Source organism: Labeo rohita, unplaced genomic scaffold (genome assembly GCF_022985175.1).
Source record: "Labeo rohita strain BAU-BD-2019 unplaced genomic scaffold, IGBB_LRoh.1.0 scaffold_260, whole genome shotgun sequence".
Lineage (NCBI taxonomy): Eukaryota > Metazoa > Chordata > Actinopteri > Cypriniformes > Cyprinidae > Labeo > Labeo rohita.
This window is the reverse complement of record NW_026128880.1, coordinates 40061-66659: the sequence shown is the minus strand read 5'-3', so window position 1 is coordinate 66659 and position 26599 is coordinate 40061. Positions and strand designations below refer to the sequence as shown.

The 26599-nt window shown below is 36.8% G+C and overlaps 3 pseudogenes and 3 gene segments (V, D, J or C); all 6 read right to left on the bottom strand.

Annotated features, from left to right (window-relative positions):
* Window positions 1-2381: 2381 nt before the first annotated feature.
* On the bottom strand, window positions 2382-3301 carry LOC127159890 (T cell receptor alpha variable 18-like; annotated as a pseudogene).
* A 547-nt stretch (window positions 3302-3848) lies between these two features.
* On the bottom strand, window positions 3849-4350 carry LOC127159885 (T cell receptor alpha variable 38-1-like). The segment is given in 2 exon segments: window positions 3849-4201; window positions 4286-4350. Coding segments are annotated over 2 exon segments (393 nt in total).
* Window positions 4351-6370: 2020 nt separating this feature from the next.
* LOC127159889 (T cell receptor alpha variable 38-1-like) lies at window positions 6371-6978 on the bottom strand. The segment is given in 2 exon segments: window positions 6371-6835; window positions 6919-6978. Coding segments are annotated over 2 exon segments (393 nt in total).
* Window positions 6979-19682: 12704 nt separating this feature from the next.
* On the bottom strand, window positions 19683-20262 carry LOC127159884 (T cell receptor alpha variable 3-like; annotated as a pseudogene).
* Window positions 20263-21065: 803 nt separating this feature from the next.
* LOC127159891 (T cell receptor alpha variable 38-2/delta variable 8-like) lies at window positions 21066-21725 on the bottom strand. The segment is given in 2 exon segments: window positions 21066-21422; window positions 21579-21725. Coding segments are annotated over 2 exon segments (354 nt in total).
* Window positions 21726-23803: 2078 nt separating this feature from the next.
* On the bottom strand, window positions 23804-24481 carry LOC127159883 (T cell receptor alpha variable 38-1-like; annotated as a pseudogene).
* Window positions 24482-26599: the final 2118 nt, after the last annotated feature.

Here is a 26599-nt window from a genome sequence, read left to right as displayed (position 1 = left end):
GCGCAACATTAGCACTATTTGTACTATATGTGCAGCTCAGCTTGACAGTTTCTGTTTCTTTATAGTTTTTTTCTGTCCCCTTATCTGGCTCAATGTTGTCTCCAGCCACCAAACCTGTCAACAATATGATTTTGATTTATGAAATCAAGGTAGAAAATATATTGGAAACATACTTTAGTTATTGCGGAAACAAGCAATCAGTTAAATCAATCCATTAAAGGATTTGAAGTTTGAGACTTTAAAAATAAAGTTAATATTAATGTACATATGTTTATTAATTATTCAGTAAACAATGTACCTGTTCCCACAATGAGAATCAGTATGACGCATCTGTCCATGTTCAATCAGATCAGTTCAGTTCTCTGTTGAGTCTCTCAGTGCTCTGAGCTGTAAGTCACTGCAGATCAGTCAGAAACACACACAGGAACTTCCTCCTCTCTGAACTTCCTGCTGCTGTTCACATTCATCCATATGTTGTCATATACTGTATAATATATAAACATATATGTTTTCTGTTATGTAAGTATATTTTCAATATAAATTGTACAATATAAAATGTAATATTTATATGATCTGAAACATGCAAAGCAGTATCTCTAATATGAGATTGGAAACACTGCCATCCTGTGGCAGACATCAACCTGCACTATTTATTGCAAATGGGGAAATGTATGAAAAGTTTCATTGTTTGACCATTGACTGATGTACAGGTGTTGATTTAACCTTTTGATTTTGCTACTACCTGTGATTTTTTTAATTGGTTCATAATTGCCAGTTACAGCTTCTTTCTCACTGCCTTCATCTCTGTCTCTGTGTTTCTGTCTTGACTCTCATTGTAACAGGTTTTTGTAGAGAGCTGATGTGTTTCCTGTCACTGTGGGCACCAGAGCACAGTAGTACAGAGCAGAGTCTGATACAGCAGCAGAGGAGATCTTCAGATCCACTTGTTCTTTTGTAATTTAACAGTGAATCTTGTGAATCTTGGATCTACATCAGACTTCTTAGCTTCTGAGTGCAGAAATTCTAAAGGTGATCTTTGCAAACTTGGTACCAGTGAAGATATTCTGTAACTCTAGAGTCAGAAAAACTACAGGATAATAACACTTGAACCCTCCTCAGCAAAAACATCTGGTTGGTCTGGTTTGATAACATTTCCAAAGACAGCAGCTGAAAATGAAAAATTAATTGGTAACTTTTTAGTGAAAAGTCTTAGTAAAATTGTTAACAGAAAAATATATAATTATGCAAATAAATACACATACCAGCTGAGACACAGAACAGAATAACTAAATGAAGATTCATTGTACAAGTGTTCACTCTGAGAAGAGTCAGACTGAATCGATTCAACCACAGTCTCTGTCAGACATGATATGAACACTGAGTCCCTCCTCCCTCATGTTTTAGCTCATTAAATTGCTGCCATCCTACAGAGGATAAGCAGATTGGAGTATGGATGGATGATATTACACTGATTGCATAATGAGTATTATAGTTCATTTGACTGTGTTACCTCCAGTATAACTTTTAAATTTCAAAAATGCTTACTGTAAAGAAACAAACATGTTTATGTCTCTGTGTTTTTGTATGTGGTTTGACTTGAGTTTTCTCACTGTGGTCCTCAGAGCACAGTAGTACACAGCAGAGTCAGACACACGCACATCCTGGATCATCAGTGGAACTGAATTTGCTGAAAGTTTAGAGTGAAATCTCTCCTGAAACTCAGTGCCATTTTCCCCAATTCCAAACTGGTCTCTACTCAGGATGTGTTTAGGAAAATCATTTGCTCTCTGGATGTACCAAAAGAGGTATGGTTGTGCTAAAGCTGTTGAATATTCACAATTTAATGTCACTGATTTTCCTTCAACTTCAATCAGATATTTGTCTGGCTGATCAACTTTGTCTTCTGCACATCTGCACTCTGCAAGGATTTAAAAATATTTCATGTTGATATAATTTTTGATGTGCATCATAAATATAAAATCCATATCAACAAAAATATTCAAAAATGTTAAAAATGAGTAGAAATGCATACCAAGACTGAATAGTGCAAATAGAAATATATTCCTCAACCACCTCATGATCTGTTTTAATTTGAAACTGCAGTCAAAATAAATCCTTCAGTAAGAGAGTTTGATGATGAGACCCTGAGGTGGAGTTTGTGAAAATGTAAAGGAAACCTCTCTGTTATGTGACACTGAAAGATATTGCCCTCTTTTGGTTTGTTGCTAGTGTTACAACTGAATTAAAGTCATGTGATGTTAAACATGTTAGCAATAAAGCAAGTTTAGGTTTAGTGTTTCTGGGTTAAACATTTTAACAGTGAAGTTAGTCTGCAATTGTTTTGAAAATACCATCCAGCTGTTAAAGCTGTTAAAGAGAGGAGAATGCAGATTTGATGAACATGTGAAAGTGATTTGAACATATGGAATATCATGTCTGGACATACAGTTAATGCTTCTGAAGTTTCTAATTTACATGTATTTCTTAACAAAGACCTAATTCTGTCTTACACAGGTGTGACCACATATTTTATTACATTTGGGGCTGATATAGATTGTGGTTTTGATTGTGGTTTTCACTAGATATTTTCAAAGTGAAAAGAGCTTCAGGTTTTTGTACGACATGTCTCATGTTTTGTATCACTGGGCTCCTACTCTTAGAGCACAATAATAGTGAGCTGAATCTGACAGACGTACATCAGTAATAGTGAGTTCAGTGGATGTATCTGATGTAGCCGAACTGAAATCGACCATCAGAGGTGTGATCATCAGAACGTGATCGTGCACCTTTGAGTAATAAATACTGTGGTTCTCCATTAGGATACTGTCTGTACCAGTAAAGCACAACATACTGATCATTTGTACTATATGAGCAGCTCAGCTTGACAGTTTCTGTTTCTTTAGAGGTTTTTTCTGTCCCTTTATCTGGCCCAATGTTGTCTCCAGTCACCAAACCTGTCAACAAAAGGCACAAATAAACAGATGTTTACTCTGTGAAAGAAAAGGTTGACAAATACTAATGCAAACACATTTCACAACATTTTGATTTAAAAAAAAAAAAAAAAAAAATAAAAAAATTTTTTTGTTTTAAAACAAACTGAAATTATTTATGTACACAGTTTCATTAATTACTCAGTAAATAATGTACCTGTTCCCACAATGAGAATCAGTATGACACATCTGTCCATGTTCAATCAGATCAGTTCAGTTCTCTGTTGAGTCTCTCAGTGCTCTGAGCTGTAAGTCACTGCAGATCAGTCAGAAACACACACAGGAACTTCCTCCTCTCTGAACTTCCTGCTGATTTTTCATTTATTTCCTACTATTTTTTATATAATTCAATTAACAGAATAAAACTCTTCCTTCAGCTTCAGATCAACCATATCCTCTGACCTGTACTCTGTAAAGGTTTAAGAAAATTAAATGTACAGCAATGTAAACAATTGAAAATGCAGTTATATTAAATGTGTAACAATAGTGTGAAAATAAAAATTATTCCTCAGCCTATGTGACATGACTGTGTCTATGTTGAATACACCTTGAAGATAAATCAGTGAATGGGAGAGCTGCTGTTTTCTCATAGGTAATATAGTACCTACTGCCCTCTTATGGTTAACTGCAAGTATTACATAAACAAAACAGTGTAATTTGAGGTGAAGTGAGTGACTGACAGCCAAGTATGGTGACCCATATTCAGTATTTGTCCTCAGCATTTAACCCATCCAAGTGCACACACACTGGATACTGCCTGTTTTACAGATTAAAAGGAATTTGGCTCACTTTAGAATATTGCTTTGCTTTGTTTTGATCTTTTTTTGCATTAGATTACTTAAATTTCTCTCTCATCTCTCATTGTAACAGGTTTTTGTAGAGAGCTGATGTGTTTCCTGTCACTGTGGGCTGCAGAGCACAGTAGTACAGAGCAGAGTCTGATACAGCAGCAGAGGAGATCTTCAGATCCACTTGTTCCTTTTTTGTAATATTAACAGTGAATCTTGGATCTACAACAGACTGCTGAGCTTCTTGTGCAAAGTCATTGGTGAGTACAAGAAATTCAGGTTTTGATCTTCCATACTGACGGTACCAGTGGAGATAATCTCTACTGCTAGAGTCAGAAAAACTACAGGACAATGTAACACTTGAACCCTCCTCAGCAAAAACAATGGTTTTGTTTGGTTTGATGACATTTCCAAAGACAGCAGCTGAAAAAAAAAAAGAAGAGTTACATTTGTTTGTTTTCTCCTTTTAATAATCAACCAAATAATTAGCCAAATAAATATACATACCGGTTGAGACACAGAACAGAATAACTGAATGAAGATCCATTGTACAAGTGTTCACTCTGAGAAGAGTCAGACTGATTAATTTCTACCACAGTCTCTGTCAGACACATTTAGATCATGTCAGATTTGAGTCCCTCCTCTTTTGATACTTCAAGACAAAAGAGAAGCTTTATTCTAAAGGAATAGTTTTACTTTGTGGCCATGGCTCATTATTGCTAGCATTATGTAAAACTAAAATAATAAATAATACTTATAATATTATAATAATAAATTATCGTAATGGGTGCAAGTAGATTTTGTTACACAAGTTAAAATGAACTTAAGACATATTTTAGTGTCAGCTCAGTCTTTCACAGTAAGATTTAAAAAAAAAAAAAAAAAAACATGAAACATATATTCATGTATAATATGGGAAAGCTTTAGTTTTTTTTTTGCAAAAATAACACAGACTTAAGTTATATGCCTGTAGTACATTTTTAACACACAGTTGAAACCTTAAACCTTTTGAGCATTTTTACCTTTTTTGAAAAAAAAAATAACACAAAAATCTCATGCCTTTCAGTCACTTTTCACTTGATATTAAAAATGTAGTTATTGTAAATATTATGAATTATTGCAGTTCTTATTCAATGTCTGAGAACACTGCCACCTTGTGGTACATTATACATGCATATTACAGTATATGCTAATAGTTTGAAACTTGAACTATTGGCTACTTTTGTATGGTTTTAATATAATTAGAAATATTAGGATGCTTCGTTTATTTTTTTGTCACATTGATTTCACATTGATTCAGTTCAGTTCTACATATGTAAATTTGGATTTATCAAATTTTATCAGTTCATTTCTTTCATTCACTTATAGTATCATTCAAATTACTAGCTTTTACTGCAGTTTAGATAAAAATGGTTTTCAGATCTTGATTCTCTTATCTATTGATTGTTCTCATTTGAAAATTTCAGAGTCGATTCTGTTGTTTTTCAGTTAAATGTTCTTACGTGTTTCCGCTTACTGTGTTAACGTCTTCATTGCAGTAATTAATTTTGAGTCTGATTTGAGCAGAAGAGAGAGATCTAACAGATCCATGGTGATTTATTTTCAGAATTTGTGAACATTTTTCCACAGCGAATCACACACCTCTGCCAGAAAAAACAGTCTTTTGTACAGTGTTTGATGTTTTTACAAGAAAAGCAAAATCAGTTTAGAACGGTACTAGAATTTGATAATCTTACCCCAGGGATTAACTGTAGAAAGTAGTTTTTTGACCTAGAGCAGCACCAGTGTTTCATCTGGTTCAATGGTATTTCCAAAGACAACAGCTGAAATAGAAGAGGAGTGTTCACTTCCACCAGAGAGATTTCATGTTTAGGATTGCTTTCATTCAATGCACTTTAAATACACACCTTAGAAGCACAAAACAGAATAACTGACTGAAGATCCATTGTGTTTGTTGTACAAGACTGAATTTTTTTCCACCACAGTCTCTGTCAAACACATCCATTTCATACTGATCTGTACCAGTGAGAGATCATCTCTACCACATAGAGTTGAAAAACTACAGGATAGTGTAACACTTGAACCCTCTTCACTTTTTAAAAATTTGTTTTGTTTTTTTTTATTTACAAACATTTCCAATAGGCATGAAGCTGAAAGAAGACACATTTGTTTATTGTTTTCTCCTTTTAATAATCAGCCAAATAATTAGCCAAGTAAATGTACATACCAGTTGATAAACAGAACAGAATAACTGAATAAACATATCCTCTTGTAGAAGTGTTCACTCTGTAAAGACTCAGACTATTATATGTAAACACCAAAAATGCAGTTATATTAAATGCATACTAATGAATAGTGTGAAAAGAAAAATACAAATTCAAAAAATATTCCTCAGCCTGTGTGACATGACTGTGTACATTTTAAAAATAAAGCAGTGAATGGGAAAGTTTTGATTTTGACATAATAATGGTTTAAAAAAAAAGCTGTTGTATTCTCAAAGGTGATATAGTAACTACTGCCCTCTTATGTTTAACTGCAGGTATTGCATGAACAAAACACTTCCATTTCACTGTTTAACAGGTTGAAAACAATTTGTCCCACTTTAGAATGTTGCTTTGTTTTATGTTTTGATCCTTTGTGCACTTACATTACTTAAATATTTGTATATCTAGCTTCTTTCCATAATTTCTCTCACTCTTGTCTCTCATTGTAACAGGTTTTTGTAGAGAGCTGATGTGTTTCCTGTCACTGTGGGCTGCAGAGCACAGTAGTACAGAGCAGAGTCTGATACAGCAGCAGAGGAGATCTTCAGATCCACTTGTTCCTTTTTTGTAATATTAACAGTGAATCTTGGATCTACAACAGACGGCTGAGCTTTGTTTGCAGAGTCGATGGTGAGTACAAGAAATTCAGGTTTTGATCTTCCATACTGACGGTACCAGTGGAGGTAATCTGTATTGCTAGAATCAGAAAAACTACAGGATAATGTAACACTTGAACCCTCCTCAGCAAAAACAATCGTTTTGTTTGGTTTGATGTCATTTGCAAAGACAGCAGCTGAAAAAAAGAAGAGGTACATTTGCTTATTATTTTGCCCTTTTAATAATCAACCAAATAATCAGCCAAATAAATATACATACCGGTTGAGACACAGAACAGAATAACTGAATGAAGATGCATTGTAGAAGTGTTCACTCTGAGAAGAGTCAGACTAAATCATTTCCACCAAACATAATTACAACATATCAGATCTGTGAACTAGTCCCTTCTCTCTGAGCCACATCATGGCTATATCACACTAACTTGTATCACACGCTAACAAAGTGCTACTGCAAATATGTTTACTTTTTACTATATATATGTATATACAAAATACAACTTTGACAGATTATTTAAAAATAGTAATAATATAATTGCAATGGTCCCACAATGTGATTATATAAAAAGCATCTGTCCAGGTTAAATCAGATCAGCTTCGTTTTGAATCTATTTTACATATTACTGATTTTCATTTAACTTGAGTCACATGTTTGTCTGGTTGATCAAACATATCCTCTGATTTGCATTCTGCAAAGATTTAAGAATATTAAATCTAAAACAATGTAAATACTTGAAAATACAGTTACATCGAATGCATACCAATGAAGAGTGTGCAAAAAAAAAAAAAAAAAAAAAAATATTCCTGACACAACTGTATACACTTTAAAAGTAAAGTAGGGAATGGGAAAGTTTTGATTTTGACTATGATGATTCAAAAAATGATGTATTCTCAAAAGTAATGTAGTACCTACTGCCCTCTTATGTTTAACTGCAGGTATTGCATAAACAAAACCATGACATTTCACATTAGATTACTTAAATATTTGTACACTAGCTTCTTTCCATAATTTCTGTCTCTCTGTTTTTCATTGTAACAGGTTTTTGTAGAGAGCTGATGTGTTTCCTGTCACTGTGGGCTGCAGAGCACAGTAGTACAGAGCAGAGTCTGATACAGCAGCAGAGGAGAGCTTCAGATCCACTTGTTCCTTTTTTGTAATATTAACAGTGATTCTTGGATCCACAACCGACTGCTTAGCTTCTTGTGCAAAGTCATTGGTGAATTCAAGAAATTCAGGTTTTGATCTTCCATACTGACGGTACCAGTAGAGGTAATCTGTATAGCTAGAATCAGAAAAACTACAAGATAATGTAACACTTGAACCCTCCTCAGCAAAAACAATCGTTTTGTTTGGTTTGATGTCATTTGCAAAGACAGCAGCTGAAAAAAAATAGAAGAGGTATATTTGCTTATTATTTTGCCCTTTTAATAATCAGCCAAATACATATACATACCAGTTGAGACACAGAACAGAATAACTGAATGAAGATGCATTGTAGAAGTGTTCACTCTGAGAAGAGTCAGACTAAATCATTTCCACCAAACATAATTACAACATATCAGATCTGTGAACTAGTCCCTCCTCTCTGAGCCACATCATGGCTATATCACACTAACTTGTATCACACGCTAACAAAGTGCTACTGCAGATATGTTTACTTGTTACTATATATATGTATATACAAAATACAACTTTACAACAGATTATTTAAAAATAGTAATAATGTAATTACAATGGTCCCACAATGTGATTATGTATAAAGCATCTGTCCAGGTTAAATCAGATCAGCTTAGTTTTGAATCTGTTTTATATATTATTGATCTTCATTTAACTTGAGTCACATGTTTGTCTGGTTGATCAAACATATCCTCTGATCTGCATTCTACAAAGATTTAAGAATATTAAATCTAAAACAATGTAAATACTTGAAAATACAGTTATATCAAATGCATACCAATGAAGAGTGTGCAAAAAAAAAAAAAAAAAAAAAAAAAAAATATTCCTGACACAACTGTATACACTTTAAAAATAAAGCAGGGAATGGGAAAGTTTTGATTTTGACTATGATGATTCAAAAAATGATGTATTCTCAAAAGTAATGTAGTACCTACTGCCCTCTTATGTTTAACTGCAGGTATTGCATAAACAAAACCATGACATTTCACATTAGATTACTTAAATATTTGTACACTAGCTTCTTTCCATAATTTCTGTCTCTCTGGTTTTTCATTGTAACAGGTTTTTGTAGAGAGCTGATGTGTTTCCTGTCACTGTGGACCAGGCTTGTGCACAATTCAGAATTTCAGAATTGAAATTCAGGCGATTCAATTCATGAGTTGGAATTTGAATTGAATAATGTAACTCCGAACCCCCCCAAGTTGAATTTGAATTGGAGTTGGAATGACAGGAAGTGGAATTAAATTCATGGCAATTCAAAGACATTCCACACAGTCATACAACAGAAAGAATAACTGAATGAAGATGTGTTGAATCTCACATACAATTACATTAATTTTGTAATTTAATAGCATAATTTCAACATACACATAACTAGTCACTCCTCAACCCTGCATACATTTTGTTCCAACATATCAAACAAATGTCCACTTCAAATTGTTTGGCAACCATTTTAAATACTTGGTTAACTTTGACAAAGCATTCTGGGATAAGTCACGTTCCATTGTGATTTCCACAAAATTACAATTTAAATAAATCAAACTTAATTATGTGTTCTGTGACTTCATTTAGAGCACATGTTTGTCTTCAAACATTCATTGCATTCTACAAAGGAAAGAATTTCCTGTTAATGTAATCTGTACAAGTAGTTCAAACTAATATCATTCAATGAAATAGTGCAAAAAAAAAATAAAAGAGTTTTAGAAATGTAATGAAATCATATCTGACATATTGTAAAGCTTCATTGTTAAACACTTCACTTATGTTATGATTTTCTTTGAATTTGTATTGAATTGCAATTCTGCTTCCTTTAATTCATGTTTCTGCTTTATTGTAATTTTAGATCCTTTTTTTTACATTAATTAAATATTTTCAAGAATTTCTTTCCATAATTTCTGTCTCTCTTGTTTTTCATTGTAACAGGTTTTTCTGAGAGCTGATGTGCACCTGTCACTGTGGACTGCAGGGCACAGTAGTACAGAGCAGAGTCTGATACAGCAGCAGAGGAGATCTTCAGATCCACTTGTTCCTTTTTTGTAATATTAACAGTGAATCTTGGATCCACAACAGACGGCTGAGCTTCTGTTGCAGAGTCGAGGGTGAGTACAAGAAATTCAGGTTTTGATCTTTCATACTGACGGTACCAGTGAAGGGATTCTTGATTGGTAGAGTCAGAAAAACTACAGGATAATGTAACACTTGAACCCTCCTCAGCAAAAACATCTGTTTTGCTTGGTTTGATGACATTTCTAAGACAGCAGCTGAAAAAAAGAAGAGGTACATTTGTACATATTGGTTATTTTCTCCTTTTAATAATCAACCAAATAATCAACCAAATAAATATACATACCAGTTGAGACACAGAACAGAATAACTGAATGAAGATGCATTGTAGAAGTGTTCACTCTGAGAAGAGTCAGACTAAATCATTTCCACCAAACATAATTACAACATATCAGATCTGTGAACTAGTCCCTCCTCTCAAAGCCACATCATGGCTATATCACACATACAAACTTGTATACTGCAAATCTGCAAATATGTTTAATTTTTACTTTATATATGCATATACAAAATACAACTTTGACAGATTATTTATAAATAGTAATAATGTAATTACAATAGTCCCACAATGTGATTATGTATAAAGCATCTGTCCAGGTTAAATCAGATCAGCTTAGTTTTGTGTCTGTTTTATATATTACTGATCTTATGAGTGTAAAACCAGTGAAAACTTGGAACTTTCATTAATAGTATGTTTGAAAGTATAAAATATTTTAAAAAAACAAAAAAAAAACAAACAAAAAAAAAACACAAAACTTTATCATAAAATTAAAATGTAGTATAAGTATTGAGAATTAATTAATTTATTGCATGTCTGAGAACACTGCCACCTTGTGGCACATTGTAGCTATGAAATCTGTTACACATGATAAAGGATTGAAACTTTAACTATTGGCTACTTTTGTATGGTTTTAATAGTATTAACAATATTAGGATGCTTCATTCAATTTTTAATGTCACATTAATTTCAAAATTTTCAGTCATACATTTGATTCACACACAAAAACAAGAGCCAAATACATTCATTATGTTTTATACATGACATTAGTGACATACATTCATTCATGTATGTTTTTGCTGTCACAAAAAGCATATTACTGTAGTGTTATATATATTTGCAGTGTTAAATATATGTAAAATACATATGCTCCACATGCCACACATGCTCCACACACTTTTTTTTGTTAATTCAAGCCATGATCAAAATAAAAAATAGAGTGTTTTTTTTACTAGCTCATTGGCATTGAACATGTCATAGATGGATGATGTAAACATTTTTTAACAGGCCTAGTTCAACCTCATACAGGTGTGACCACATGGCTTATTACAATCAGGGCTGGATAGATTGTGGTTTTGATTGTGGTTTTCACTGATATTTTTAAAGTGAAAAGAGCTTAAAGTTTTTGTATGACATGTCTCATGTTTTGTATCACTGGGCTCCTACTCTTAGAGCACAATAATAGTGAGCTGAATCTGACAGACGTACATCAGCAGTAATGAGTTCAGTGGATGTGTGTGATGTAGTCGAATGAAACTGATCATCTGAAATGTATTCATAATCACTAGATGACCGTGCAGTTTTGTATAATAAGAATTGTGGATCTCTTTTGGGATACTGTCTGTACCAGTAAAGCCGAACATATTTACTATTTGTATTATATGAACAGCTCAGCTTGACAGTTTCTCTTTCTTTAGAGAACTTTTCGGTCCTTTTATCTGGCTCAATGTTGTCTCCAGCCACCAAGTCTGTGAACAATATGATTTTGATTAATGAAATCAACATAGAAAAAAATATTGCAAACACTAACAATCAATTTAAGACTTAAAACAACAGAAATATTAATGTACAAATTTTCATTAAATAATTAATAAATAATGTACCTGTTCCCACAATGAGAATCAGTATGACACATCTGTCCATGTTCAATCAGATCAGTTCAGTTCTCTGTTGAGTCTCTCAGTGCTCTGAGCTGTAAGTCACTGCAGATCAGTCAGAAACACACACAGGAACTTCCTCCTCTCTGAACTTCCTGCTACTGTTCACTTTCATCCATATGGTGCTAAACTGTCTTGGCTGAGATTCAGCTCATGTGTTTTTGTATGTGCTTCAGCTAGAGTTTTCTCACTGTGGGCCTCAGAGCACAGTAGTACACAGCAGAGTCAGACACATGCAGATTCTTGATTGTCAGTGGAACTGAATTTGATGACACTTCAGAGTCAAATCTCTCTTGGAACTGAGCATCATTTTCTCCTCCATATTTGTTTCTCCTCAGGATGTATTTAGGAATGGCATTTGCTCTCTGGATGTACCAGAATAGCTCTTCTTGTACTGAGATTGTTTTATATTTACACTGTAATATCACTGATCTCCCTTCAACTTCAGTCACATGTTTGTTTGGCTGATTGACTGTGTCCTCAGATCTGCACTCTGTAAATGTTTAAGAATATTTAATGTACAATACAATATAACATATAATCAACTTACATGAATGTACAGTTGTATTACATGAAAATTCATACCAAGAATGAGTAGTGTGAAGAGAAATATATTCCTCAACCTGTGTGACATGACTGTGTCTATGTTGAATACTCCATAAAGTCTAGAAAAATCAGTGAATATAGGAGTTTTGCTTTTGGTATTATAATGACGATCCAAGGAGGAGCTTGGGCTCTGAAACACGTGTGCAACAGTCCAATGGAGAAGGAACGTCACAGGCGGGGTGACGTAGAGACCAGGAAGCTTAAAAGCACGTGCAGTGCATGCAGCCGGCAGCTTCTGAATAGAAAGCAAGCGCTGCAGGGATGCCAGAAGTATGGCCCGAGAGCGTCTCGTTCCTCGGGGAACCGGGGTTACATACGTAACCTGAGACAATCCCCTTCAGGAACACGAGCTGCGTCGAAACGCTAGGGGAACGAGATGCCCACGCCACCAGACTTCAAATCCCTGCCCAGTGTGAAAGAGCACAGCTAGGATGAGAGAAAAAGAGCCAAGTGGCACAAGTCCAGGAAAGAACCTTAAAGTCAAAGGGGTGGACATTCCACAGCATTCTGAAGCCAACTTAAGAGAAGAGAGCCTTGACCCCCAAGAAGGGAGGGTCAGAGGACTCAAAGCTATGAAATAGCATCCCGACCACACTTAGCAAGCTACACCTGGCCAGAGGCCTAGGCCTCAGCGCACCGCGGAGGAAACGTGTAACGAGGGGGTTCCTACCCACTGAGGAGCCACCCAGAGGGGCGTAGTAGGCCGAAATAGCCGCCACGTAGACCTTCAGGGTGGAGTGGGCAAACCCTGTGGAGAACCGATCCTGCAGAAACCTCAGCACTGTACCAACTGGGCAGTTAACTGAGTCCTGCTGGCGGTCTCCACACCATGAAGTAGAAGTTTTCCACTTCAGGGCGTACAATTTCCTCGAGGAGGGAGCTCTGGATTGGAGGATGGTCTCAACAACCTCAGTTGAGAGACTGGGAGCTATGAGGTGTGCCCCCCAGGGGCCACACCCACAAATTCCAAAACTCAGGAGCTCCCAACACCGGGCCCTGAGACAGGAACCAAGGCTTCTTCCACATGTCTAAGGCACGTAGGCATTGCCACGTGACCTTGATCATGCAGAACGGGTTTCCCCTCGGGGAGAACCCCCTGGTCTTGAGCCACCACTGAAGGGGTCTCATGTACAGCAGGCCAAAAGGTATCACGTTGGACGCTGCTGCCATCAGACCCAGCAGTTGCTGGAACTGCTTCACAGTGAGTGACCGGCCTAGCTTCACTCTCTTGACTGCAGTGAGGATCGACTCGATCCGAGCAGGAGACAAACGTGCCTGCATCGTGGTCGAATCCCACACCACGCCCAGATAAGTGGTCCTCTGTAGTGGAGAAAGCACACTTTTCTTGGCGTTCAGTCTCAACCCCAGCGCCTTCATGTGAGCGAGAACGACATCTCGATGCCGAACTGCCACCATCTCCGACTGGGCTAGGTATCAGCCAGTCGTCGATGAAGTTGAGTATGCGGATGCCCTGGAGTCGCAGAGGAGCCAGAGCTGCATCCACACACTTCGTAAAAGTGCGGGGGGAGAGTGCTAGGCCGAACGGAAGAACCCGATATTGGTAAGCGTCGCCCCTGAAAGCAAACCTCAGGAACTTCCTGTGTTGAGGAAGGATGGAGACGTGAAAATATGCGTCTTTTAGATCTATCGTGACAAACCAGTCCTCGGACCTGATCTGAGACACGACTTGCTTGATGGTGAGCATCTTGAACTTCAGTCGCTTGACTGAGCGGTTCAGCAGACGCAGATCTAAAATGGGACGCAAGCCCCCATCCTTCTTCGGAACAATGAAGTATCGGCTGTAGAACCCGGACTCTCTTTCGTGAGGAGGGACCACCTCAGTGGCCTCCTTCCTCAAGAGAGTTTCTACTTCTTGTTCCATTACCAGACCCTGCTCGGGGCTCACCACAGTGGAGACCCCGTAAAAAGGTGGCGGCGGAGCACCAAATTGAATGCGATAGCCTCGCTCTACAGTGCGCAGGACCCAAGCAGATACATTTGGCAGTAGTTTCCACGCTGCCAAATAATCTAGTAAGGGAACCAGTCTCTCGAGACTGGCCTCTGGTATGAGCTGCTAGTTCGGTGTCCTGAAACGGATGACCGGCAGGAGACAGCCGAACTAGCTGCTGTAGAGACCCCCGCAGGGGTGGCGAGCTCCCCAGCTCCGCTACGTTTCCGGGGAAAGACTGAGGTGTGGGCTCGCTGGAGACCGCTGCGCCCTGAAGCACCGGCAGGGTTGGTACGCTAATCTCCCGAGGGCACCGAGGAGAAACGGGCACCGAAGAATGCGGTGGACCACGCCCTTCCCCAGTAGGGCCTAACCTCGGAGGTCCTGGACCATAGGAGTCAGGACCATATTCTCATAGGTCTGGGTGAAAGCGTTTCAGTAACTGAAACACGGCCAGCATCTCAAAACTGGATGGTGACTGCTCCACAGACCACGGGCAGGGGGGGCCACTCATGACCACTCCCCAACCGATGAGGGACGCATCCGTCGCTAGCATGCGCGGCGACAAGGAGCTCCCAGCACCGGGCCCTGAGACAAGAACCAAGGTCTTCTCCACATGTCCAAGGCACGTAGGCATTGCCGCGTGACCTTGATCATGCAAAGCAGGTTTCCCCTCAGGGAGAACCCCCCTTGGTCTTCAGACACCACTGCAGGGGTCTCATGAACAGCAGGCCAAAGGGTATCACGTTGGACACAGCTGCCATCAGACCCAGCAGTTATGAAACTGCTTCACAGCGAGTGCCTACTTTCACTCTCTTGACTGCCGCGAGGATGACTCGATCCGAGCAGGAAATAGACATGCCTGCATCGTGGTCAATCCCACACCACGCCTAGATAAGTGGTTCTCTGTAATGGAGAAAGCTCACTTTTCTCTGCATTCAGTCACAACCCCAGTTCTTCCATATGGGCGAGGACGACATCTCGATGCCGCACCGCCCATGCTCAGAATGAGCTAATACTGACAGAATGTCAATAAGGTTAAGTATGCAGATGCCCAGCAGCCACCTTTTTTTTTTTTTTTTTTTTTATTATTTTATTTATTTATTTAGGCAGTATCCACACACTTAGCGAAAGTACAGGGTGAGAGTGTAGTAAATAAATGTATTCATTTATGAATGAACACAGCCCACCCCCTCGAGGGCGGACTGTACATGCTCAGCTCCCGAACAAACCACACATAAATCGCTTGAATCCCCGTTCTTGCTATTTATTTATTCTTGAAAAGCGAGAGCAGGAAGAAACGAGCGATCTAATATGTAGTCAGCTCATATGCGGACAGCATCAATATCCTCGGAGAAAGACAGCCGCAGCAGCGCGAGCTCTCACTCAGAGGGGGAAGAACCGCAGCGCGGGCTTCCGAACCTAGAAAGAGAGTGCTAGATCTAGGGAGAAAGGCAGAGATAGGGCAGACCCGTCTCTAACCCGTCCGTAGATCTATGTGCGATCCCCACGGCCGCAGTCGCCGCTCTGCCTCGGCAAAGCGGGACCCGAGCTGCAGGAAAGTTCACGAGGGCTCCCTCCTCGAAGAGAGCCCTCCGGGAACAAAGCGTGCGCAGCGAGTGTGCGGGCAGTCAGCCCCCTCGGGAGCTGACACAGCCTGCTTCGCCGCGAGCTCTCATTCAAAGGGGGAAGTACCGCAGCGCGGGCTTCCGAACCCAGAAAGAGAGCGCTAGATCTAGGGAGAAAGGCAGAGATAGGGAGGACCCGTCTCTAACCCGTCCGTAGATCTATATGCGATCCCCACGATCACGGCCGCCGCCCTGCCTCGGCAGAAGCGGAAGCTGAGCCGCGGGGAACGCAAACGCGGGCAGTCAGCTCCCTCGGGAACTGACTCCCATGCTTCGCTCCCAAACAGACAACAAATAGGCTGTGTGTATCGCCACCTGAAGTAGCGCAGGCAGAGAGAACACAGTCTAAATGCCGCTGCTTATATTCGTAAGAATGCTTTGTAGGACATAGTGACACTCTCAAATAAAAGCTGTGCGAACTAGCACAAAAAACAGAGTGACACACAAACACACACAGAGCGCTTGCTGAAAGACAGAAGCTGCCGGCTGCATGCACTGCACGTGCTTTTAAGCTTCCTGGTCTCTACGTCACCCCGCCTGTGACGTCTCGCTTCTCCATTGGACTGTTGCACACGTGTTTCAGAGCGTGGTCACGCTGGAGGCGTTCCCCTAGCGTTTCGACGCAGCTCGAGTTCCTGAAGGGGAACTACAAGTAAAATTAAATTGCTTAAGTGGCATCCCAAGTGCATTGTAATTCCCTTATGTGTGCAGACATGCAAGGGAGCAAAATGTTGTGCCTCACAGGACCACAGTGCTAGATATATAAACATAAATACAATTTTTGTATTTGTAATTTTTGCAGTGAATCAAACTACAATCACCTTTCTGCACATTAAAAATACATTTTATGGTGATTATATTATATTATTTAGTACATTTATGGTGATTAGATTATTTTAGCAGTATGAACAACATTAAATCATCTTAAACCAACAGTAAGGGAAAATTAATATCATCATAAATGTAACTGTAAACTGTAAAATTAGATAACATAAACTGAATGTAGTCTTTTAAGTGAAAGAAACCTACTAAAATAGAATATATTTATGGATAAAAGGGGTTTTGTAAATGAAATCATAGACTAAGCAAAAAAAAAAATAAATTGCATAAAGATGTAATGTGTGCTGTTGCATTGTCAGTCAGAGTTTTTGTATGAGTGTGTTTCAGTCACTGTGGGCTTCAGAGCACAGTAGTACACAGCAGAGTCAGACACACGCAGATCCTTGATTGTCAGTGGAACTGCAGTTTTGTTGAGATTTGCATGAAATCTCTCCTTGAATTCTTCTTCACTGTTTCCAGATGTAGAGAATTTATTTAGCATGTACTTGAGATTTCCATTGACTTTCTGCTGGTACCAGAAGAGAGTCGGGCCTGTATAAGTTGACTGATATGTACAGTCGATTGTTACAGTATCACCTTCAAAAGCAGATTGAATCCTTCTGTGCTGATCAACTTTGTCTTGAGAATTACAACCTGAAATAGAGTTAAAACAATATCAATAAAAAATGTTTCCATTGGCTGCAAAGAATATGTACATACACACATAATTAAAATTAATTCATGAATATATTTCAAAAGAACCATTTAATAGTGGTACTCACCCCAGATACATAAAACTATGATCACAATGGCACTTTTCCACAGTGCCATTATATGCATTTGAAATCATCAACTCTTAAAAATATGCAGAGATGTTGTGATCCTCTTCCTCTTTCTGCATTTGTTAAAGCAGCAATGAATTCAAATCACTTTGTCTGACTGCTGGGAGGAGCCTGTGCTACAGTCGGTGTCAGTGAAGACTGTACTGTGTTTATGTTAAAATTTATATCACTTAAATATGTATATATGTACAATGATTAAGGTTAGAATGTACATACAGTGTGTGTCCATTCATTTGATTAGTTTATGTCACTTTATTCACTGAAACACTCTGTATAGTCTCTTATCACACTGCTGTGAATTATTTGATTGAATGGTCAAACGAGGAGCTTGGCACCAGCCATATATATTTCCTAATTTTTAACATCTTCTAGCAATGCTGTATAGTCTTGAAAAAGTTCTCTGATAACTTCAGTATTAATATTACTATTAAATTGTTGCAGTGTTCATCTTGTTCTGTATGTTGTCATGGATATTCATAGTTACAGGTAAAATTATAAAATAAACTCAACTCAAACTTTAACTATAATAATATAAAATTGTTACATTGAATAGTTATTGCAGTTATGACTGCAGCCATTAAAGTAAATTTCTTCAAATTAACATAGTTTATGTACAACAGGCAGTGTTAGTCTTTAACAGGCCTACAGCAGGAGTTAAAACCTCAACACAGGTGTGACCACAGGGGCATTGTAATGCTGCAATAGAATGAACAAATCATGTCATTCTTGAAATGTAGTAGATGAAGTAACTATCCAGAACATATTTTAATGTTTCTTGTGGTTTTTTTTAACAGGCCTAATTTGTGTTACCACATATTTTTTCACTAGATATTTTTACAAAGTGGTTCAAAAAAGAGCTTCAGGTTTTTGTACGACATGTCTCATGTTTTGTATCACTGGGCTCTTAATCTTAGAGCACAATAATAGTGAGCTGAATCTGACAGACGTACATCAGTAATAGTGAGTTCAGTGGATGTTTGTGATGTAACCGAATGAAACCGATCATCAGAGGTGTCTTCATAACTATATGACCGGGCACCTTTGCGTAACAAATACTGTGGTTCTCTGTTGGGATACTGTCTGTACCAGTAAAGCCAAACATAATCACTATTTGTACTATATGAGCAGCTCAGCTTGACAGTTTCAGTTTCTTTGGAGGTTTTTTCTGTCCCTTATCTGGCTCAATACTGTCTCCAGCCACCAAACCTGTCAACAATAAGAAAAAAATAACCTGATTTTTGATTGCAAAGCAAAGTTTACAAAATAAACGCAAACACATTTCACAGCACTTGCCAAAAAAAAAAAATATGAAAACATACTATAATCCTTTAAATACACTTTTTAATTTGAATAATGTACCTGTTCCCACAATGAGAATCAGTATGACGCATCTGTCCATGTTCAATCAGATCAGTTCAGTTCTCTGTTGAGTCTCTCAGTGCTCTGAGCTGTAAGTCACTGCAGATCAGTCAGAAACACACACAGGAACTTCCTGCTTTTTAAAGGCATGGCTTGAATACTTGATGTCCTTGCATGTTTCACTCTGTGTAATTTCCTCTCATTTCTCATAAACATGAAAATATTAACTGATGGAAATGAGAAGAATATTGAATATCTTAGTCTAGCTATGTTTATATATAACCATAATTTGGAACAAGCAAGAGATTATATGCTATATATATACACATGAGAATCATGTAAGATATTTTAACATTACTTACTTTTTTTTTTTTTTTTTTTTTTTTTTTTTCAAATTACACAATATTCTAAATTAATTTGTCAACAAGGTTCACTCACTTTAAAATGTTACATATTGTTTGTATTTTTTGTATTTTTCATATTCTGATTAAATTATTTGTCTACCTTTAGATTTTGGTAGCTGCCTTTGATTTATTTTCATTGGTTTTATTATTTTTCTGACATACATAATATAGTATATAGTATAAAACAGCTTACAACTTCTTTTTCACTTTCTTCATTTCTGTCTCTGTGTTTCTCTCTTGTCTCTTATTGTAACAGGTTTTTGTAGAGAGCTGATGTGTTTCCTGTCACTGTGGGCGCCAGAGCACAGTAGTACAGAGCAGAGTCTGATACAGCAGCAGAGGAGATCTTCAGATCTGCATGGTTTTTCTCCCTTTTTCAATTTTAACAGAGAATCTTGGATCTACATCAGACACCGCAGCTTTCTCTGCATTACCGTAGGTGAGTACAAGAAATTCAGGTTTTGATCTTTCATACTGACGGTACCAGTGGAGATAATCATTACCTCCAGGGTAATGACTACAGATTAATGTAATATTTGAACCCTCCTCATGAATAACATTGGTTTCGTTTGGCTTGATGACATTTCCGAAGACGGCAGCTGAAAAAGAAAAATTGGTAAGAGTACATTGGTTTTAGTGGAATATTTTAAAAAAAACTCATTGTTCTAAAAAAAAAATGTAAAAAGTATAATCAAGCAAATAAATACACACCTGCTGAGGCACAGAACAGAATAACTGCATAAAGTTCCATTGTACAAGTGTTCACTCAGTCCAGATCATTTCAACCACAGTCTCTGTCAGACACTAAGATCATATGAACACTGAGAGTCCATCCTCTCTGACCACTTTATACTTGTAAAAGTTCAGTTCTGTTGTTCATTGCTGCAGTTCCTAGTGAATCTCTGAGAACACTGCCATCTTGTGGCACCATATACCTGAACTGTGTGTTACACATCATGATCATACATGTTCTTATGTTAGGATAATGCAAATTTGTTTCATTTAACAACAGTTAAGTTACTTACCAAGAACTGCAGCCATTAGAAGTAAATTCCTCAGCAAGATTAACATAGTTTATGTACAGCAGGCAATATTAGTCCTAACTTTATCAGGACAGAATTGTTAGAATATTCCACAGAGTGGCCAACTTCTGAAATTACAGTTTTATTTAAATTATAAAATGTTTTTCTTAATAAAAGCTTCTATGTGACATTTTATTTAGTTTTTTTGTTTTTCTGTATTATCATGAAAACAAAAAATGTTTTTAAATGTTGTCATTCTTTATTGACTTTTCTTTGTGCCCAGGGTTGTTGTCCTGCTGAATAGTAAAGAACTTCCTAAACTGCTGCACCAAAGCTAAAAAGCACACAGTTCTCTACAATGTTATTGTATGACAGAAATTATAAAGACATATTTTACTGGGTCACAGTTTTTATTGCATGACAACGATTAAGAAATTGAGAACATATTAAGAATGTATTTTTGAAACCACATATCTAAACACATTCTTAATACTTCTTGGAAATTTTTTTAGCAGGCCCCATTCAACCTCACCCAGGTGTTACCACATATTTTATTACATTCAGGCCTGGATAGATTGTGGATTTGATTTTGGTTTTCATAGATATTTTCAAGAGCAGGTTTTTGTACGACATGTCTCATGTTTTGTATCACTGGGCTCCTACTCTTAGAGCACAATAATAGTGAGCTGAATCTGACAGACGTACATCAGTAATAGTGAGTTCAGTGGATGTACGTGATGTAGTCGACTGAAACCGATCATCAGAGGTGTGTGCATAACTATATGATCGGGCACCTTTGAGTAATAAATACTGTGGTTCTCTGTTGGGATACTGTCTGTACCAGTAAAGATAAACATAATCACTATTTGTACTATATGAGCAGCTCAGCTTGACAGTTTCTCTTTCTTCAGTGTTTTTTTCTGTCCCTTTATCTGGCTCAATGCTGTCTCCAGCCACCAAACCTGTCAAGAATAAGCACATATGAACTGATTTGTGAAAGCAAGGTTTATAAAATAAACAGAAACACATTTCACAGCACTTACAAAAAACAAACAAACAAACAAATGTGAAAACGTACTGTGATCATTTAAATACACTGTTTAATTTGAATAATGTACCTGTTCCCACAATGAGAATCAGTATGACACATCTGTCCATGTTCAATCAGATCAGTTCAGTTCTCTGTTGAGTCTCTCAGTGCTCTGAGCTGTAAGTCACTGCAGATCAGTCAGAAACACACACAGGAACTTCCTCCTCTCTGAACTTCCTGCTGCTGTTTATGATTATGCTGACATTTTTTAGAGAATTTTATTTTAAAAAAAGTTTTACATGAGGTTTTACATGTGCAATGTGCAAACCATGATAGCGATAATACTGACACATAAAGTGTATGCAATGGAGTATTTCTACCAAAAAAAAAAAAAAAAAACAGCTCAGTAAGTGCCAATATAAAGCCAACCACATTGGCCAGTAAAATACTGTACTTTACACCGCCACTTACACATAATTTGTTAATTTATTAAGTTTTCTCATATTTATACATGAACCTGCACTGTTTACTGCAAGAGAATAATTTAAGTTGTTTTATTTATTACATTTGTTTCCTGAATTATTGCGATTAAAGGGCAGATTCATAATGATTTAAATAACTAATTTCATGTAATATAAATTTTATATTGCCAGATCCACATGTTCCTTTTTTGTAATGTTAACAGTGAATCTTGGATCTATAATAGACCCCTGAGCTTCCTGTGCAGAGTCGATGGTGAGTACAAGAAATTGAGGTTTTGATCTTCCATACTGACGGTACCAGTGGAGATTTTCTGAAAGTGGCGAGTCAGAAAAACTACAGGATAATATAATATCTGAGCCCTCCTCATAAACAACATGTGTTTGGTCTGGTTTGATGACATTTCCAAAGACAGCAGCTGAAAAAAAAAAAAAAATGCTCCTTTGTAACTTTATAGTGAAATGTTTAAGTAAAATTGTTAACCAAACAAAAAATAAATAAGTAAATAAATAAAATGCATAATAATGCAATTAATACACATACCAGCTAAGACACAGAGCAAAATAACTGAATGAAGATCCATTGTACAAGTGTTCACTCTGAGAAGAGTCAGATTGAATCGTTTTTAACCACAGTTTCTATCAGACACGATTACATCACTGAGTCCCTCCTCTCTGAGCCACATTATACTTGAATTGCAGAGACCAGTTGTTCATGTGTTTGCAAAACAATTATAATATGTTCAGCCTTTAGATCAAGAAAAAACTATTGCATAATAAAAATTATACTGAAATCATGCAATTGGTTATATTAACATCAATAGGTATATTACATTTCTGTGACCTTACGGAGGATAAGCAGTTTGGAGAATGAATGGATAATATTAAATTGATTACATCATTATTGTAGTTCATTTGACTGTTACCTTAAGCATGACTTTAATATACTTTTTACATTTCAGAAAACCTTATTGTTAAGAAATAATCACAAGTGTGTTTATGTCTCTGTGTTTTTGTATGTGGTTTGACTTGAGTTTTCTCACTGTGGGCCTCAGAGCACAGTAGTACACAGCAGAGTCAGACACACGCACATCCTGGATTGTCATTGGAATTGAATTTGATGAAAGTTTAGAGTGAAATCTCTCTTGAAACTGTGCATCATTATCTTCTCCTCCATATTTGCTTCTCCTCAGGATGTATTTAGGAAAGTCATTTGCTCTCTGGATGTACCAGAATAAATCTTCTTGTGTTGAATCTGTTTTATATTTACACTTTAATTTCACTGATCTTCCTTCAACTTCAGTCACATGTTTGTCTGGCTGATCGACTGTGTCCTCTGATCTGCACTCTGTAAATGTTTTAGAATATTTAATGTACAATACAATACAATACAACATATAATCAAGTTTACATTAATATACAGCTGTATTAAATGAGAATTCATACCAAGAATGAATAGTGTGAAGAGAAATATATTCCTCAACCTGTGTGACATGACTGTGTCTATTTTGAATACTCTTTGAAATCTAGAAAAATCAGTAAATATAAGAGTTTTGCTTTTGGTATTATAAAGATGATCCAAGGAGGAGCTTGTGGAGACCTATAAAAGCTGCTTTACTGTCAAATGTAATATTGAGCACCTACTGCCCTCTTCTGGTTCACTGCAAGTACTACATAACTGAAACATTTTCATTTCATACATTTTATTGCAAATGTTTTGTGAATGACAAGACATTCTAGAGTGACTAATGTCCTAAAGGTCTGTATTTTAGGGAATAAATGTAATTTTTACTTGATGAATTAGATCTTTGTATACTAGCTACCTTTCTCTGTCTCACTGTAACAGGTTTTTGTAGAGAGCTGATGTGTTTCCTGTCACTGTGGGCTGCAGAGCACAGTAGTACAGAGCAGAGTCTGATACAGCAGCAGAGGAGATCTTCAGATCCACTTGTTCTCTTTTTTGTAATATTAACAGTGAATCTTGGATCTACAACAGACCGCTGAGCTTTCTTTGCACTGTCATGGGTGAGTACAAGAAATTCAGGTTTTGATCTTCCATACTGACGGTACCAGTGGAGATAATCATTAGTTAGAGTCAGAAAAACTACAGGACAATGTAACACTTGAACCCTCCATCAGCAAAAACATTGGTTTTGTTTGGTTTGATGACATTTCCAAAGACAGCAGCTGAAAACAAAAAAGGACATTTGTCATTTTTGTGAGATGTTTTTAAAAGAACTTTCAAAGAATTTTCAACAACAGAAACAAAAAATATACATATATATAAAAACCAAATAACATACCAGCTGAGGTACAGAATAGAATAAGTGAATGAAGATCCATTGTACAAGTGTTCACTCTGAGAAGAGTCAGACTGAATCCTTTCAACCACAGTCTCTGACACTAAGATCATATGAACACTGAGTCCCTCCTCTCTGAGCCACATTATACCTGAATTTGACATCAGATCAAATCACATTAACTAATGTCACAACTGTACGAACACCAAAAAATTGAAAATTGATCTGTCATCTTTATTTATTTGTAATATGATTTTGAGATTTGGGAATTGTAACATCATTTACTGAAATGATTACAGTCAGGTTTTGAATGTTATTTTTGGCTTGACTCACAACAGCATTCCATCATTTAAAACAATTTATCTGCTTAAGCATAAATAATGTATTATCCAAATGCTGGAAAACAATTCTACTTCACACAGCCTTAAATCAAGAAAACACTATAACTAAATTACAGTGTACTGAAATCATTCAATTACATTAAGTCATGCAATCAATATAATGAATGATTGTATGATCAATTTTGAAGTTCATTGTTGTTCATGATTGACTGTTACATTCACTTTGATGTTATTATTATAGTTTTTAAATGTCAAACATGTTTATTATAAAGAAACAATCACATGTATATGCATGCCTGTGTTTTTGTATGTGGTTTGACTTGAGTTTTCTCACTGTGGGCCTCAGAGCACAGTAGTACACAGCAGAGTCAGACACACGCACATCCTGGATCATCAGTGGAACTGAATCTGATGAAAGATTAGAGTAAAATCTCTTCTGAAACTGAGCATCATTATCTTTTCCATATTTGTCTCTCCTCAGGATGTATCTAGGAAGGTCATTTGCTCTCTGGATGTACCAGAAGAGGTATGGTTGTGCTGAAGTTGTTGTATATGTACAATTTAATGTCACTGATTTTCCTTCAACTGCAGTCACATGTTTGTCTGGCTGATCAACTTTATCTTCTGCACATTTGCACTCTGTAAGCATTTAAGAATATTGATATAGATATTATTTTTGATGTATATCATTAAATCCATATCAACAAACAATCTATACAATTTTAAGTGCGATCTAACTGCTTAAAATGTGTAGAAATACATACCAAGAATGAATAGTGCAAATAGAAATATATTCCTCAACCACCCCATGATCTGTTTCAAATTGACAATGAAGTCAAAATAAATTCTTTAACAAGACAGGTTTGCTTTCATAATATGATGAGATTCTGAGGAGGAGCTTGTGAAAACCTAAAGGAAACCTCTCTGATAGTGTGATACTGAGAGATATTGCCCTCTTTTGGTTTCTTGCAAGTGTTACACAGCTGAAATAAAGTCTCATGATGTTAAAGGTGTTAGCCATAATCCATTTATTAGTTAGAATCCTTCAACCTTTTATGTATTGTACTGTTCTTGAACTTTCACCATTATTGAAAAGCTTTGTTTGCCTATTTATTTCTTTTATAAAACATTTCCTCCCTCAACCTCACACAGGTGTTTGCAGTTATTATCTCACATTAAGGTTTTGATTTGGTTTTCATAAAACCTTCAAAGTGAAAATGGCTTGTAGTTTTTGTACGACTTGTTTCATGTTTTGCATCACTGGGCTTCAACTCTTAAAGTGCAGTAATAGAGAGCTGAATCTGACACAGTCACACTACCAATAAATAGTTCAGTGAAAATGCGAGAAGTGCTTGACATAAATCGAGGATCGGAGCTGTGCCTTGTAAGGCTTGATCGAGCACCTTGATGTAATAAATATTGAGGTTCTCCATTAGGATATTGTCTGTACCAATACAGACGTACATATTCACTGTCTGACTCATATGAGCAGCTCAGCGTTTCAGGCTCTCCTTCTGTTTTGATGATGTTGGTCCTTCTGTTTGGTTTAATTTTGTCCACAGCTGTCACATCTGCAAACATTAAGCACAATATTAACTAACTTTGTCTTAGGTTAAAGGTTGTATATCAGTAAAGACAGCTTTACAGTTTTAAAATTGTTTTGATACATAAATCAATAAAAATTCCATTCACTGTTTTATAAGATTTTTAAAGCTGTTGCTAAATGATCTTAAGCAATCATAAATGACACACCTGATACCATAATGACAAGCAGTAGCATGTATTTGTTCAACCTTTCTTTGACCTTCCTATCACACATAGCCCAGGTCATTGTGTACAGTATTACTGCATTGTATTTTAATTTTGTCTGTTGTATTTTTATTTGTCTTTCTACTGTTTTATGCATGCGTTATGATAGATGACTAGTTGTATAAAGCACCTATGTCATGTTTGGTCTCTTTTAATTCGTATGTTGATGATCTAAAAGAT